This window comes from Bos taurus, chromosome X (genome assembly GCF_002263795.3).
Source record: "Bos taurus isolate L1 Dominette 01449 registration number 42190680 breed Hereford chromosome X, ARS-UCD2.0, whole genome shotgun sequence".
NCBI classification, from domain to species: Eukaryota; Metazoa; Chordata; class Mammalia; order Artiodactyla; family Bovidae; genus Bos; species Bos taurus.
This window is the reverse complement of record NC_037357.1, coordinates 61,244,243-61,261,930: the sequence shown is the minus strand read 5'-3', so window position 1 is coordinate 61,261,930 and position 17,688 is coordinate 61,244,243. Positions and strand designations below refer to the sequence as shown.

Below are 17,688 nucleotides of genomic sequence, written 5' to 3'. Positions count from 1 at the left end.
TAATACAACCCACATGAGAGATTGAGAGATTATATTTGAATTCCTGTAAAATGAGAGAATTGGACTAGGTGATTCCTCCAGACCCTTCTATTGCTAAGATTATACTATTTTCCAAATATTTGCATCTTATGCTCTGCCATGGAGATTGGTCTCCTTTTCCTCCTTTCTTTCTTTATGAGATTTCAGATTTGGAAACTGGCATTCAGAAAACTTTATTTCAGAACCTGTGTGCTTTTCTGCCTTCCCTTTCAACTTCTCTTGCCATTTATTTTCTCTCCAATGATTTCACTTTCCCTCCTCCCAATCCTTAATGTATTGACCAAGGTTCTGCTCTTTGCCCCTTTCTGTAGTAAAGCCTTTATATATTATTTTCTTTCAGAATAATTTTTAAGTGCCTAGGCTATTGGCTGCAGATAGAAAGTGCTCAACATACGTTTGAGTGATAAAGGAAAGAAAGAAAGGACAAAAAATGAAAGAAGGAGAAAAGAAATGAAAGAAGGACAAATTATTTATCACTACAATTTAAATCCTTAAATCTAGTGTCACATTGTAATGGCCTGCTTGGTTTCTTCTGTGTATTCTGCTAGTATCCCAAACTTAATATATTCCTAAAATAATAGCTCATAGGTAAATAACAGGTTTCATGATTAGGAAATGTTGCTTTGGTGGTGTCAATGGTAGTTGCAGAATTTTTTTCAATTGAAGTATAAGCTACCTATTTAAAAACTACTCATTTTAAGTGTCTGATTTGGTGAATGTTGGTAATAATATACAATAATGTAAGATATTATTGTATATGTATCCACTATCAAAATAGAGGACACATTCTAAAGTGTCCTTATGCCCCTTTAACTCGAACCCCTCCTCCTATGCCTGACCCCAGACAACATCTGTTCTTTGTCATTGTAAGTTTGCCTTTTCCGTTGGCAAACTTGCAACATTGCCCAACATTGGGTTGGCCAAAAAGTTTGTTTGTTTTTGCAAAAAAATCCTAAATGTCATATTTTTTAAAAGGCCATATAGTATGTACTCTTTTTTTAAATTTCTTTCACTAAGCATGATTACTCTGAGCTTCCTCTAAATTAATGTGTATATTAATAGTCTGCTCCTTTTTTATTGCTGAGTAGTGTTCCATCACATGGATGTACCACACTTTATGCATTCATTTGATTATGGATTTTGAGATTGTTTCCAGTGTTTGGCCACTGTGAATAATAAAATACAGATTTTTAATACAAAAATAGACATCTATCTTTTCTCAGGTGAGAAGACATTAGGTTTTCTGTTTATACTCATTGTGGCACTTTGATTCTATGAAACATCTCTTGTCAAAGGGAAAGCTGTCAATGCAAGAAATCACATGTAGTGTTTACTATAAGATGCTCTTCTAAGTGCTTTACAATTATTGCTTATCTTAATGATAATCCTTTGAGCAAAGTACTAGTTTTCATTCTATAGACAAGGAAATTGAAGCACAGACAGATGAAATACTTCCCCCAAGATGATACAACTATTAAAAAACAGAAGAACCAGGACTTAAATCTGCATTTTTGACAACTTAACTGCTATATTCTGCTGTGCCCCATATAGGATGATTTCAAAGGTGATGAAATAGGGATTATCCCCATTTGAGAGTTGCTATTTGAGGTTTATTTAATTTCTTAGACTATTATAAATAATCTCAATAACATAGCCTATATTATAACTTCATATTATTGTGTTCCTAAAGATTCCCCTCTAGATGCCTAATGTAGATGAGGGAAATTACTAGCAAGTAGGAGTTCATCTAAGAAGAACAAATTTGGCAATGCAGATTTTTAGTTTCAGCTCACAAATGGTGATCTATTTCTAAATAGCAGCAAAAAGACAAAAAGATAACACACCTGACCAACCATGTAACTTATTTCTTTGCACTTGCTAAATCAGGTTGTTACTGTTCTCCAAATGTGCAGTGTTTCACTTTTATTTGGGACCAAGTACATCTGGGAAAGAGGGAAGTAAAGAAATAGATAGCAGAGGGTAGAAGCTGGTCACACTTCTTATGCATGTCTATCTAATCTTGCACTGTGGAGACCTTTCTCCAGTTCCTTTCTCAGTTTTTCCTCTCATTCTACCTTCTGTCTTAGTTATCTTGCTCTCTACTCTAGCTTCACAACTGGGTATTGTTTTTGCTTTGGCTCCATCCCTTCATTCTTTCTGGAGTTATTTCTCCACTGATCTCCAGTAGCATATTGGGCACCTACTGACCTGGGGAGTTCCTCTTTCAGTATCCTATCATTTTGCCTTTTCATACTGTTCATGGGGTTCTCAAGGCAAGAATACTGAAGTGGTTTGCCATTCCCTTCTCCAGTGGACCACATTCTGTCAGACCTCTCCACCATGACCCTCCTGTCTTGGGTGGCCCCACATGGCTTAGTTTCATTGAGGTAGACAAGGCTGTGGTCCGTGTGATTAGATTGACTAGATTTCTGTGATTATGGTTTGTGTGTCTGCCCTCTGATGCCTTTCACAACACCTACTGTCTTGCTTGGTTTTCTCTTACCTTGGACGTGGGATATCTCTTCACAGCTGCTCCAGCAAAGTGCAGCCGCTGCTCCTTACCTTAGACGAGGGGTATCCCCTCACAGCCGCCCCTCCTGGCCTTGAATGTGGAGTAGCTCCTCTCCACCCTCCTGTACCCACGCAGCCACTGCCCCTTGGACATTGGGTTGCTCCTCTTGGCCGCTGCCCTTGACGTCGGGCATGGGGTAGCTCCTCCTGGCTGCCACCCCTGACCTGGTGATAGAAGCAAGGTCTGATGCTGTAAAGAGCAATGTTGCATAGGAACCTGGAAAGTTACGTCCATGAATCAAGGCAAATTGGAAGTAGTCAAATAGGAAATGGCAAGAGTGAATGTAGACATCCTAGGAATCAGCAAACTAAAATGACCTGGAATGGGTGAATTTAACTCATATGACCATGATATCTACTACTGCGGGCAGGAATCCCTTAGAAGAAATGGAGTAGCCATCATGGTCAACAAAAGACTCCGAAATGCAGTACTTGGATGCAATCTCAAAAATGCCAGAATGATCTCTGTTCGTTTCCAAGGTAAACCATTCAATATCACAGTAATCCAAGTCTATGCCCTAACCAGTAACGCTGAAGAAGCTGAAGTTGAATGGTTCTATGAAGACCTACAAGACCTTTTAGAACTAACACCCAAAGAAGATGTCCTTTTAATTATAGGGGACTGGAATGCAAAAGTAGGAAGTCAAGAAACACCTGGAATAACAGGCAAATTTGGCCTTGGAATATGGAATGAAGCAGGGCAAAGGCTAATAGAGTTTTGCCAAGAGAACGCACTGGTCATAGCAAACACCCTCTTCCAACAACACAAGAGAAGACTCTATACATGGACATCACCAGATGGTCAACACCAAAATCAGATTGATTATATTCTTTGCAGCCAAAGATGGAGAAGCTCTATACAGTCAGCAAAAACAAGACCAGGAGCTGACTGTGCCTCAGATCATGAACTCTTTATTGGCAAATTCAAACTTAAATTGAAGAAAGTAGGGAAAACCACTAGACTATTCAGGTAGGACCTAAATCAAATTCCTTATGATTATACAGTGGAAGTGAGAACTAGATTTAAGGGACTAGATCTGATACATAGAGTGCCTGATGAACTATGGACGGAGGTTCATGACATTGTACAGGAGATGGGGATCAAGACCATCCCCGTGGAAAAGAAATGCAAAAAAGCAAAATGGTTGTCTGAGGAGGCCTTACAAATAGCTGTGAAAAGAAGAGAAGTGAAAAGCAAAGGAGAAAAGGAAAGATATAAGCATCTGAATGCAGAGTTCCAAAGAATAGCAAGGAGAGATAAGAAAGCCTTCTTCAGCAATGAGTACAAAGAAATAGAGGAAAACAACAGAATGGGAAAGACTAGGGAGCTCTTCAAGAAAATTAGAGATACCAAGGGAACATTTCATGCAAAGATGTACTTGATAAAGGACAGAAATGGTATGGAACTAACAGAAGCAGAAGATATTAAGAAGAGGTGGCAAGAATACACATAAGAACTATACAAAAAGGATCTTCATGACGAATATAATCACAGTAGTGTGATCACTCACCTAGAGCCAGAGATCCTGGAATGTGAAGTCAAGTGGGCCTTAGAAAGCATCACTATGAACAAAGCTAGTAGAGGTAATGGAATTCCAGTTGAGCTATTTCAAATCCTGAAAGATGATGCTGTGAAAGTGCTGCACTCAATATGCCAGCAAATTGGGAAAACTCGGCAGTGGCCACAGGACTGGAAAAGGTCAGTTTTCATTCCAATCCCAAAGAAAGGCAATGCCAAAGAATGCTCAAACTACCACCCAGTTGCACTCATCTCACACGCTAGTAAAGTAATGCTCAAAATTCTCCAAGCCAGGCTTCAGCAATATGTGAACCATGAACTTTCAGACGTTCAAGCTGGTTTTAGAAAAGGCAGAGGAACCAGAGATCAAATTGCCGACATCTGCTGGATCATTGAAAAAGCAAGAGAGTTCCAGAAAAAACATCTATTTCTGCTTTATTGACTATGCCAAAGCCCTTGACTGTGTGGATCAGAATCAACTGGAAAGTTCTGAAAGAGATGGGAATACCAGACCACCTGACCTGCACCTTGAGAAATTTGTATGCAGGTCGGCAAGCAACAGTTAGAACTGGACATGGAACAACAGAATGGTTCCAAATAGGGAAAGGAGTACGTCAAGGCTGCATACTGTCACCCTGCTTATTTAACTTATATGCAGAGTACATCATGAGAAACGCTGGGCTGGAAGAAGCACAAGCTGGAATCAAGATTGCCGGGAGAAATATCAATAACCTCAGATATGCAGATGACACCACCCTTATGGCAGAAAGTGAAGAGGAACTAAAAAGCCTCTTGATGAAAGTGAAAGAGGAGAGTGAAAAAGTTGGCTTAAAGCTCAACATTCAGAAAACGAAGATCATGGCATCTGGTCCCATCACTTCATGGGAAATAGATGGGGAAACAGTGTCAGACTTTATTTTTGGGGGCTCCAAAATCACTGCAGACGGTGATTGTAGCCATGAAATTAAAAGACGCTTACTCCTTGGAAGAAAAGTTATGACCAACCTAGATAGCATTTTTAAAAGCAGAGATATTACTTTGCCAACAAAGGTCCGTCTAGTCAAGGCTATGGTTTTTCCTGTGGTCATGTATGGATGTGAGAGTTGGACTGTGAAGAAAGCTGAGCACCGAAGAATTGATGCTTTTGAACTGTGGTGTTGGAGAAGACTCTTGAGAGTCCCTTGGACTGCAAGGAGATCCAACCAGTCCATTCTGAAGGAGATCAGCCCTTGGATTTCTTTGGAAGGACTGATGCTAAAGCTGAAATTCCAGTACTTTGGCCACCTCATGCGAAGAGTTGACTCATTGGGAAAGACTCTGATGCTGGAAGGGATTGGGGGCAGGAGGAGAAGGGTATGATGGAGGATGAGATGGCTGGATGGCATCACCAACTGGATTGACATGAGTTTGGGTGAACTCTGGGAGTTGGTGATGGACAGGGAGGCCTGGCGTGCTGCAGTTCATGGGGTTGCAAAGAATTAGACACGACTGAGCGACTGAACTGAACTGACTACTCTAGCTTCAAATCTGACATCTCTAAGATTAAAGTTAGAATTTTCAACAACTTGTTGTGTATTGTCATGGCTATTCAATAAGATACTTTAACTCCACTGTAACTAAAATCAAAACTCATAGCGTTTTCCAAGAAAGAAAGAGAGAGAAAAGTTCTTGGTTTCCTATCACAGAAATAGAGCAGTATGCCATCTTTTCTAGTCATTTGAATTAGAAACAACAAAGTCCTCATTCATTCTTCCATCTCCCTAACACCCACATTTAAATAGTCTCCAAGTTCTAGCAATTCTGCCTCCTGTAGCCTGTTTCCATTTCCTGTGCCACTTCACTGGGTCCCATTTTCAAAATCTGTTGCTGGGATTATAACCTTTCTGACTGGCCTGCCTGATTCTAGTGTTATGGTTCCTTTCATCTCTCCATCACATTTCGGCAGAGATAAAGCTGTCTTCCTAAAACACAGCCTGGATTATTTCATTCCCTTGAAAAGCTCTAATAATCTTCAGTGCCTATTGGAATTAAGTCCAAACTCATTTCTGTAGTAGTTAATTCTTTACTTTTTTCCCCCTCCCCTTGCATGTTCCCTGCACTCAGGGACTAGTCTTATCCATGTCCAGTCACTCTCCAGCCTCCCAGGAACTTCAAACACAGTGCTCCACTCATGGTTGAGTTCCCATGTTAAATAAACAAAAGGCTGCTACTGATAGGAAAAGATGGCCTGGAAGTTTAAAAGGCCGCTAGATGTTTTAATTAGGAGGTCATGGGTGATATTCTAGAAAGCAATGTAAGTAATGTGACAGGGATAACTTTGTCAGACAGAGGAAGGAGAGAGAAGATGATTGGAACGATAGTTGCCAGAAACAGTTTACTTAAGAATTTGAGATGCAGGATAGTAAATTCATGTATCTGGGTTTGGGGTCTGTAGGTTGTCATTTCAAGTCCAGTATCTCTCTGCTGGGTATGGTCAGAGTATTGGAAGTTAGCAGGTCAAGTTGCTCCCTCCAGCACTGTGCCCACTTGCTTTGGCTTAAGCCACTGGCCTGGTAGCCCTGGTCTAGAAGGAAGATTGATGTTGAAGGCCATCCTGGCAGCTCTGTAGGAATTCACTAAGTGCCCCACATTTTCAGGCTCCATTCCTGAGGAGTTCACAGTGTCCATATCAATTAGCTGGCAGGGCTGTGTGTCCCCAAAATGGTCTTTTATGCAATGAAAGTGGCAGGAAGCCAGCACTGGCTCCCCCAGTGACAGAGCCAGGCCATCACATGGGAACTCTGCACTGCGGGGAACTCCTCCAGGGTCATACCTAGAGCTGGAATTCATTCAACTCATACTCTCTTGTAGGCAATTCTCTTTCTACCTATACTTTTCTCTCTTAATAATGGATAGTTTTATTGAGGGATTTTCCTGTGCCTGGCACTGCATGTCTTACATGCATACTTTCATTTTATCCCTCCCCTCCCCATCCCATGAGATATGGGTATAATTATTATCTCAGTTTTGCATACAGAGAGACTGAGGCTTAGGGCAGTTAACCAGTTCCTGAGCTCTTAGAGTTTGTTAGTGGCAGAGGACTTGGGAAAGTGGAACTTGACCCTGACCGGGTCTACAGTCAGGGTCTGTGCTCTCAACACTACACAACGCTGGTTTCTTTTGCATACTTTGGGACACAGAGGCCATTCAAAGTAGGATTACAAGCAAGTGAACTGCAGTAGGGCAAATGTAGAATTCTACTGCTACTGCTGCTAAGTCGTGTCAGTCGTGTCCAACTCTGTGCGACTCCATAGACGGCAGCCCAACAGGCTCCTCTGTCCCTGGGATTCTCCAGTCAAGAATACTGGAGTGGGTTGCCATTTCCTTCTCCAATGCATGAAAGTAAAAAGTGAAACTGAAGTTGCTCAGTCGTGTCTGACTCTTAGTGACCCCATGGACTGTAGCCTACCAGGCTCCTCTGTCCATGGGATTCTTCAGGCAAGAATACTGGAGTGGGTTGCCATTGCCTTCTCCGAATTCTGAGATGCTAAAATATTTTTAATTTAGCAAATGATGAAAGCCACTGTGGTCCTTTCCCTTCTTGTTCTCCTATTACTTCACAATTCAGGTACATTGTTTCCCACCTCATGTATAAGGGGCAAGCATTTGGGGGAACTCTTAATTTTGCAGAAGCTCTCCAAAGTATCCCAACTTTAATATCTACTTTCTGCCTCTTCCTTCCCGTGCCCCTTCACTGCCATCTGCACTGGTCACAGTCTCTAAGCTCACAGGACGTAACTAGCTGCCAGCACAAAAGCTGCCTGGAGTTCTCCTGCAGATTCTCATTCTCAGAGGAAGTATCGCACAGCAGTGCCGGTCACTGTTTTCTCAGCCCATTGTCTGGTTTTCTTTAAAACCAATGTTATTATAACATTCTTCCTAATTCCTTTTTCTTTCCCTCCAAGTTACTCAAGTAAGATCCAGTTTTCTTCCTTCTCTTCTCTACCACTAGTTCTAAATGAACTAAAGAAAGATGCATGATATCACTTATCAGGAGGATATAGGATTCCCATGTGTCTTTGACTTGTGCTGTTTAAACATCAGCCTTGTCTATGGGTTACATCCTTTCCCTTCCTCTCCATGTCTCTCCCCCACCCCTCACCTCTCTCACATACACATACACACACATACTTTTCTCCTTGTTAGTTACTCTTTGAGTTAATGGCCTGAGACACTTTCAGATGGAACATGATGGTCCCTCAGGCAGTTGGGACGCTGGCAGGAGACTAGTCAGTTGAGGGGGACTCACTGATTTGGCACGAGAATGTTTCATATGTAGCTTCAGTAGGAATCAAGTGGCACTGACTCAAAGACTCTGCTTCTCACTCAGTTCCCATGCCCTACCTGAACTGGTCTGTTGACATGTCTAGAGTTCATTTTTAGCAAACACTCAGGTAGAGTTACTGCTGTTCAATGTAGCAACAGCAATTTGGTACATTCTCTGACTTCCTTCAAAGTCTAGTTTTTTCCTCTCCATGACTGTCATGAGAATAAAATGGGCATTTCGCATATGTAATATAAATACTATAAAGTTAAAAAATAAATGTCTTCCTATTGCCTGGCCATGATCTAAAAACTTGAAGGTACTTTCTGCCAGAGGTTTTGGCAGAACTATGTAGTTCTGAAGGCAAGCCTGTGCACCTCTCATAGAATCCATCACTGATTCTTACCAGTAAGTCACCCAGAAAGCCACCATTCCTGATAAGTTTGATTTTAGTTTAGGACTTTCTGACAATACATTTGACTTAGGAGGGAGATAGGGTTCATCAGTTTTGTTGCCCTCCCATCATCATCACTGCCATTTTCCTTCCCAGGGACACAACAGTCATCAGTCACTCTCCTAATACCAGCTATGACACGGCTCTAGAAGCTCGCATCCAGAAGGAGGAAGAAGAAATCTTGATGGCTAACAAGCGTTGCCTTGACATGGAGGGCAGGTAAAATGCTGATCTGGACTCTGGTGGATCTGAGAGTTGGTGCAGAGACACCAGATAGGTCAGTAGGGAAGAGCAAGCATCTTCATTCACTGCAGGCACACCTGATAAGGCAACCTCCTCCACCCCTTTCCCCGCTCCCAGCCTGTTATTTAGGATTTGAGATGGAATGACCTTTACCTTGATTATTCTAACTCTGGAATTCCAAGTAATACTGCTTTCCTCATTGTCCTTGGTAATTGCTTTCCATAGGCCCTCTGCCAGAACTGAATTGTTAGTATTTGCACTCTGGGGTATTCTTTCTAGGATTGCACCTCAACTCTGTGGTACAGTAAAGTGCTTGGCAAAAGAGCATCCACTCAAACTGGGAGATAGGGTATCTGATGTCTCTCATAAGCTCATGGTCACTTACTTATTAGCCCAAGTTGTAGCCCATTCGTAGAAGTTCTCATTGACTGACTCATCATTTCCATTGATTCTTATCTGTGGTACCTACTGCATCAGTTTACTCTCTGACATACAGCCTTTCTTTTCACAGATACTTTTTCTTTGGCTTCCTAAGGTTTAAGCAATAACTCCTGGATGATCTGCTGTGCCCATTTGGGTGTGCATTAAAAATTGTTGCAAGACACTGTCTCTTGTCTTACAACTCAGAAATAAGTAGACCACCCCTTAGTTGAAAAGATAATGGGGAACCTCCCTGGCTGTCCAGTGGTTAGAACTGCGCTTCCACTGCAGGGGCCACAGATTCAATCCCTGGTTGGGGAACTAAGATCCCCAAACCATGGCGGCATGGCCTGCCAAAAAGATTTTTAGAAAAAGAAAACAGAAGCTCAAGTCCACGCATGTAGTGAGATCAGAACCTAGAGGTGGCAGCAATGTTTTATACATTTTTTGTCTTTGGCTCTTAGGATTAAGACCCTCCATGCCCAGATTATTGAGAAGGATGCCATGATCAAAGTACTCCAGCAGCGTTCCCGGAAGGAGCCGAGTAAGACAGAGCAGCTGTCATCCATGCGGCCAGCAAAGTCGCTGATGTCCATTTCCAATGCTGGATCAGGCTTGCTCTCCCATTCTTCAACCCTGACTGGCACCCCCATCATGGAAGAGAAGCGGGATGACAAGAGCTGGAAGGGGAGCCTAGGTAATGACAGTAAACACAGCAGATTAAAGTGACATGTTCAGAGAGAACCCTGACTGGGATACATGCCCACATGGCAATGAGAAGGAGTGATGGTCCTGATTTTAGAGAGGAAGATACACCAGGTTCAGTTTTGTCATCCTGAGAGGCTGACTACATATTTAGCGGAAAGTGTGAAGTCTCACTGAGAGAACACTGGTTGAAGCCACAGGCTGATAAGAATCCCAAGTTCTCTTTGGGAAGGAAGATAACGTCAATTTCCTCTTAAAAATCCTCAGCTTTGGCTTTTGCCACGTGGAACCTTTTGTCTTTGTCCAAAGCCCATGTGGCTTTCGTATCATTCACCATTTCAAAATTCCAGCTTTTTCTGTGTTCTTTTCTCCCATATAATAGGAGGACGAAGAGTTCTAGTTAACCTAAGTGGAGCTGGGTGGCAGGTTTTTGTTACCAGAATGTTCTGAGAACAGAATGTACTTTTTCATTCCATTCCTGTCCATTCCTTCCCCTCTAATCAAAACCCCAGAACTTTTGTGGATACCACAAGGCACATTTTTTAGAGCCTGAGGAAACAAGCTCGCTCTTTATATTTTTTTTATTTTAGCTCTTTTTGTTGATTCTAATACCTCTCTTGGTCCTCTGACACTTGCACTGTCCTTTGGTTAGAGTAGGTATTTGGGGGACCATGGTCAGGATGAGAGCCTTAGATCACACAATTAGCATCACACCCATCTGTGACCACAGAATCCTTGCCTCAGTCCTTTTCAGCTGTCTGCTAATAGCTAGTGTTGGTTACAAGTGGAACCAAGCAGAAGCATTCTGACAGCTTGTTGGAAATCAATCACCATTGGAAAAATAAATCAAAACAGATACCCAGGACACTTAAAGGTTTAATATGTTGTGCTGGGGGTTAGAGAATGAGAACCAGAAGGGATCTGCCCCGTCTGAAAGAAACTTTGAGCCAGCCCTGGTGGGGGGTGCCTGACAAACTAATTCCTGGGTTCCCTGGAGGCACAAGGAAAGAATTTGGAACTGTTCCTATTTCCTCCTGAACCTCCTGCAAGGAAGAAGAGGTCATCAGGTGTCTATTGGAATAGCCTGTAGTTTTCTAAGTTCTCTCCTTCTTTCTTTGGTAGGTATCCTCCTGGCTGGAGACTACCGTGCTGAGTCAGTTCCTTCCACCCCTTCACCTGTGCCGCCCTCAACTCCCCTGCTGTCAGCTCACTCCAAGACAGGCAGCCGGGACTGCAGCACCCAAACGGAACGGGGAGTAGAATCCAACAAAACCAACGTTGTAGCTCCCATCTCTGTTCCTGCTCCAGTTGCTGCTGCCGCTGCTGCTGCCACCATCACTGCCGCCGCTGCCACCAACACCACCACCATGGTAGCTGCTGCTCCAGTGGCTGTTGCTGCTGCCACTGCTCCGGCCACTGCTGCCGCCACCACCCCGTCTCCAGCAACTGCTGCTGCTACTCTGGCTGCTGCTGTTTCTCCAGCTGCCACCGCAGCTCCAGTTCCAGCTACTGCCTCTGCTGTCACTGCCACTGTTGTTGCTCCTGTTGCTGCCACCGCCATTCAGGTTGCTCCAGCTGTTCCGGCTCCAGTTCCAGCTCCAGCTCCGACTCCAGTTCCAGCTCCAGTAGCGGCTCAGGCTTCTGCTCCGGCTCAGACTCAGGCACCAACTCCAGCTCCGGCTGCGGCTGCTCCTCCAGCTCCAACTCCAGCTCCAGCTTTGGCTCAGTCTGAGGCTCCTGCAAGTCCAGCCACCGGTTCTGGACCACGTCGTTTGTCTACACCAAGCCTGAGCTGCAATCCGGATAAGCCAGGTAAGGATTCTCTGGGCCAGGTAGCTCGGGGTTTTGCCCTCAATTATGGATTGGTGGGTTGGCCTGATGTGTAGGCACAGTTGGTCATGTGGGCCGGACTTTTCAAGTGCTAAAGCAGATTCATCAGAAGAGATGAGGGCAGAGAGTCTGTCGAGGACTTCTCCAGGACAGGAATGGGGATGAGGCAAGGTCATTTTCCAAGTAACAGTAAATGCTTGGGTGAGCAAGATGCAGAGGGTAGTGGGCCAGTCTTACTTTGCCGTAGGCTTAAATATGGGCTCTAAAGCCATTTCTCAAATTTTGAATGTTTCTGAGCTGCCAACGCGGGGGTGTGAGTTCAATCCCTGGTAGAGGAACTAAGATCCCACATGCTGCACAGTGTGGCCAAAACCTTTTTTTTTTTTTTTTTTTTAAAGAAATGAGGATATATACCTATGGCTGATGCATGTTGATGGATGGCCGAAACCAACACAATATTGTGAAGCAATTACCCTTCAATTAAAAATAAATAAAATAATTTTTTAAATGAGAATAAAATGTGAGTTTTCACCTTGTCACTAAGTGTTTTCTAAACCTTTATTTCCATTTAGATGGCTCTGTTTTCCACTCCAACACTCTGGAAAGAAAAACTCCCATTCAGATCCTGGGACAAGAGCCTGATACAGAGATGGTGGAATATCTCATCTAAACGGTCGAATCAAGAGCTGCAGTGTATCAGCAAGAATGCTTTTAATCATTCTTCCCTTTTGTTTGTTCTTATTTTGAGGGTGAGGACAAGGGTTGGGGGAGGGGATTTTTTTAAAGGAACTTTTTATTGAATCAACATAGTACTTAGGTAATACCATACGAACTCCAGTCTGTTCTGGTACCCTTAGGGAGTACCTCTAAAGCCAGATCCATTTGAATGTGCTCTAAAGTTTATTGTTTGGATTTATACAACTACTAGGACTGTTAATAGCTGGATATACATCAGTGTTCTCAACGTGCTGAAATTTGTTTCGCATTTCCATATTCCAGATCATTCTTTTATAGAAGAGCACAGTATGTTTGGAAGACCGTGTGTAACATGTAGTTCAGAAGTGGGAAGCCAGAGAGGATTGAGGTGTGTGCTGTTTTGTATGGTTACCACCTAGGCAGCATCCAGAGAGACCTCTTGCTTTGGGCTCATGAAAGGGAATAGTTTTAGAAGCTGTGTAAACTGGAGAAAAGGTAGGGAGTATTGGGGTGCGGAAGGGTGCTGGAGTTAATTTCCCCCTCCCAATTTCCCAGCTACCCTGGGCCAGGAGATTGTGTTTATCTTTATTTCAGTGGTGCTTTGGAAGTGGGTTCTTTTGATTCCCCTCGTGGAGGTTCATACATTCATATATATACTCTGGAGTAATTTATGCATTTGGATAATTAATATATTGCTTTCAGATGCTAGGAGAGTAAATTAGCTGAGTGATGCACAACTTCTCTCTTAGGGAGTTAGACCACCTGAGGCCTTGACGGACAGTTGCATGAGGTGCTGTGCACAGACTTGTGTAGTCTGTGTGGAGCCAGGAACACAGCTTGCTTGCCTTTCCTGAGACCAAGCTGCTCAGTGTTTATTTCTTCTCCAGCACAAATTCACTGGCTGTGTCACCAGTCTCAAACTGCTAGTCTCAAACTGCTAATCATTAGCAAAATGACGAAGCATTTTTGTTGACAGGTTGAAGGCTTTGAATTTCTGGTGACTGCGTTGAAATAACTCGTGTTGTTTTCCCAAATTCTTCACATACGTCTTAAAAGACAAGTTTGGCTATCACCTCCGATGGAATAGCATCAGAAGCCCAAAGTACTATGCTGCAGTCGGGGGAGAGGGTGCTGCAGCACTATTCTCAGCTACCTCTTCACACTGCCAGTGACTTCATCTTGGAACACCTTTGGAGAGCAGCAGGAAGCACACGTGTGGGCAGGGACCAATGAGGCCATAGCCCCAAGCTTTGCCTTTGGGCTGCCTCTAGGGACACAGAAGGGCTGTCTGTTGCCACAGGTCTCTGCTCTGTCACCTCTCTGCCCTTCATTAAGGTGACAGATCCACAGACAATGTCATTAAGATCAGTTTTCAGGGGTATCGGGTGGGGGGTGAGGGAAGGAAGGGAGGTGTTAGATAAGGGTGGGGGGCATAGGGGTTTGGGGATGTGTTAGATAGAAACCAGATTAATAGAAGAGTAGGCCTGATATATTACATTGTGAGGCATAGTGGCTGGAAGAACTTTAGCTATATAGCCCTACCCCCTCATTTTAGTAATGAGGAATCTGAGACCTGGAGAGGTTAAGTGACTTTTTCAAGACCACACTACAGCTTTCCACTCTGCCAGTTACCATGCTGATTTTGGGAAACATTTTTTCTATACAAAATGCTCCCGTTTAAGAAGAGACACCAACATAGTCCAGGGCACATGCGTTTTGGACAGTGTCCCTGGTTTGAGTAATTTGTCCAACGTTTTGAATTTCTTGTTTCTCATGCAGTGCCTTTTGCAAGGTTTTTGCTTTCCTGATCCTTATTTCAAAAGAGTCACGTGAAACATCCCCCTAAGAAATCAACCTCACTTCTTCTCTTGCTATGGGTTTGGGTATCAGATCATTTTACAGGATTCCTCTGCTAATGTAGGAATGGCATATTTAACAATATTTTTGTATTGTTCCTGAAAGGAATTGTTTTGTCTGTGGTGAGGGGGAGACAGGAGGGAAGGTGATGTAACTTTTAAGCCAGTCATGACTGAAATTTTCAAAAATGAATGATCATCCTACACAAGTCCTCAGTCATCAACTGAATCCCAAATGGAAATTAAAAGTGCAGTTGTGTTAATACTCACTTATACTACCCTTTAGTCATGGGGGGAAACCCTCACATAATAGAACCAACAAGTAGCAAACCTCAGGACTGCTACTTTCTATTCAGATAAATAGAAAAGAAAAAGAAGAAACCAACATTTCATCTACTCCTTTCATGATTATGACACATTGCCAAGTTTTTGCTAGCTCTGGGAGCCATCCTTTTAATCACATTTTGTAAGGTGACAAATGTCATACATTCCACACTGTGTGGCAGCCATCTCTTTAGACTCCTATTTTTTGAGGAAAAGAAGAAGTTCTTGGCCAACTACTATTTTGAACTTTTCACAACTTCTCTGCCCCCTCACACCAGAGGGAGTCCCTTTTGGCTCAGTTTTTAATCCCAGGTAATTTGCTAAAGTAATACGGAACATCTCAGAGATGGAAGAAGTCCATGTCAGTGTTTTCTGTTTACTGGGAGGATAGATCCAGCCTTTTCAGAAAATCTCAATAGGTGTCATTTTAAAAATTCAGGTTTATGAGAGAAATCTCAAGTTAGCCACCTTTTCATGATTGTGTCGAAGTAATAACATTTTGGGGATTTTTCTGGACTCCCACTTATCTATGCATTTTACTGGCACCTCAGGACAGGAGGGTGACCTTGTTGTCTTAACTTGTACTGCCTGGTGGTCTCTGGGGACCTTCTGAGTCAGTTGTATACCAGTGTCCCATGTACAGAAAAACTTCATTAAAATAAACATTACTTGATATAAAACTCCTATCAACAATTTTTTATTAAATAAAACTAGCTTGAGCTGTATTTTAAGACCATGTATCTGATTATTGTTTTAATGAAGGATTTATTCTCAGTGCTGCTTTTGAGCTTCAGGACGACAGGATAGTGGGAACCTAAAATATCTGATGTCATCTGCCATGGGAAACACACCAAGAGCCCAGTCGTGCATTCTTTTTCTTGTTACAGAGTGGGTGGGGACACCAGTTGAGAAATGAACAAACTGATTGTGCAGACTACTTTTTTATCAAGAGCCTAACCACTCATAATCCGGCAGCTTCAAGTGTATACATATGCACTAACTTTTATAAATGATATTCTCTTGTCTGTTAGCCATGCAATCTCATTATCTCAATTGCTCATTCACATTTGGAATGTGTTACTTAAAATGTGTGCAGTCTTGTTGAACATGTTTTCAAAGGAAGGCATCAGCTATGGGCTAATTGCCACCAATTTCAGCCCGCCATGATCCTTGGAAATATATCTTCCAAGTACCATCCATCATCAGTTAGACAACTGTTGGGAGTTTGTTTATTTTTCTCTGGTAGCAACTATGGGTTACATGGAGCCATCAGAACTCCTTCTGGCCTCCCTTGTGATGGCATGTGTTTGTAGAATGGATAGCTGAGGTTGGCAGATGGCTGGACAGAAATCACCTTTGATTTAAAATGTATGTGGCCCCATAATGATGGAGACCCTGTTCTGTAATCAACTGAGCTAGTTCCAATAAAGTTAAGCAGGTTTGAATCCACTTTGTGCCTATCTTTTCACTGATAATAAAGTTAGCTATTTTAAAATGTAATACTGTGTGGAAAATGCTTTGGTGTTTACCCAGAAGAGGCTTTATTTATGCTGTATCAGTGATTACTTTCAATTCGGTATCCAGTGAAATTGCCTTTGAAGGGCAGCATGTGGCAGACTTTGCATTTGTTTAAAGTATGGAATGTGATTATAAAGTATTAAGACAACATCACCATGGGCCACATGGTCTAACTGGTTCCTTTATATATTCAGGCAGCATATATTAAAAGCTTTGCATCTTTTTATCTCCTGGTTCCAAGGGATAAAGTGATGGCCACCCAAAGCAGAGAATTCATCCTTGGGTTAACATTTTGGAAGGCCCCTTGATGTTCCTTTTGTACCCTTGTTCTTATGCCAATTCATCAGTTTTGGTTGAGGGAGCTTGTTATTAAAAGCAAATCAAACCCACAAACAAGTTGGCTCTTTTCACTGAAGATGTTAAAGCTGCCTTTACACTTCCCTCTCTGTGCCTCCTGTTTACCGTCGAGTCCCAGCCTGACCTGGGAGGATAAGATCCCCACAGGCTTTGAAATGGCAGTTTTCATAGTGACATTGGGCGTCTTGAGTGGTGCAGAATGGATAGGGAGAAGGTATAGAATTAATTCCAATTCTAAATTTTATTTTTTTATTAAATTGGGCTGAATTCCCTCTATATTTATGATGAGTATTTTTTTAAATATAAATTTATTTACTTAATTGGAGGTTAATTACTTTACAATATTGTATTGGTTTTGCCATAGATCAACATGAATCCGCCACAGGTATACACGTGTTCCCCATCCTGAACCCCACTCCCTCCTCCCTCCCCATACCATCCCTCTGGGTCTTCCAAGTGCACCAGCTCCAAGCATCCAGTATCATGCATCGAACCTGGACTGGCGATTCGTTTCATATATGATATTATACAAGTTTCAATGCCATTCTCCCAAATCATCCCACCCTCTCCCTCTCCCACAGAGTCCAAAAGACTGTTCTATACATCTGTGTCTCTTTTGCTGTCTCACATACAGGGTTATCATTAACTGTATGTGTGAAAACCCACTCCTCTTTTTCAGGAAAAAGAAGATAGTATTAAAGTTAACCACACCTTCTTACAAAGCTTTGTGAAGCATTCCTTTCAGAAATATATTACATCTAGTTCTTAATGAGCAATCATTTGTGGACAGAAAAAGCAGGTGTTCCTTCAAAAGTGACTAAGATCACATTGTAGGAGCATGTATACATATCAG

At 42.5% G+C, this 17,688-nt stretch overlaps 1 protein-coding gene across 5 annotated transcripts in view; it reads left to right on the top strand.

The window, feature by feature from the left end:
* Positions 1–16,460, top strand: part of AMOT (angiomotin) — a 68,412-nt gene extending 51,952 nt beyond the window's left edge. For 4 of the 5 annotated variants that reach the window (XM_005227926.4, XM_005227927.4, XM_005227929.4 and 1 more), the window contains 4 exons: positions 8,983–9,105; positions 10,014–10,246; positions 11,377–12,066; positions 12,657–16,460. In XM_005227926.4, the coding sequence (XP_005227983.1) occupies positions 8,983–9,105; positions 10,014–10,246; positions 11,377–12,066; positions 12,657–12,754 (1,144 nt within the window). In that variant the 3' untranslated portion in view covers positions 12,755–16,460. The remainder of the gene's footprint in view (positions 1–8,982; positions 9,106–10,013; positions 10,247–11,376; positions 12,067–12,656) is intronic. The other variant, NM_001206309.1, reaches the window with a different exon arrangement.
* Positions 16,461–17,688: the final 1,228 nt, after the last annotated feature.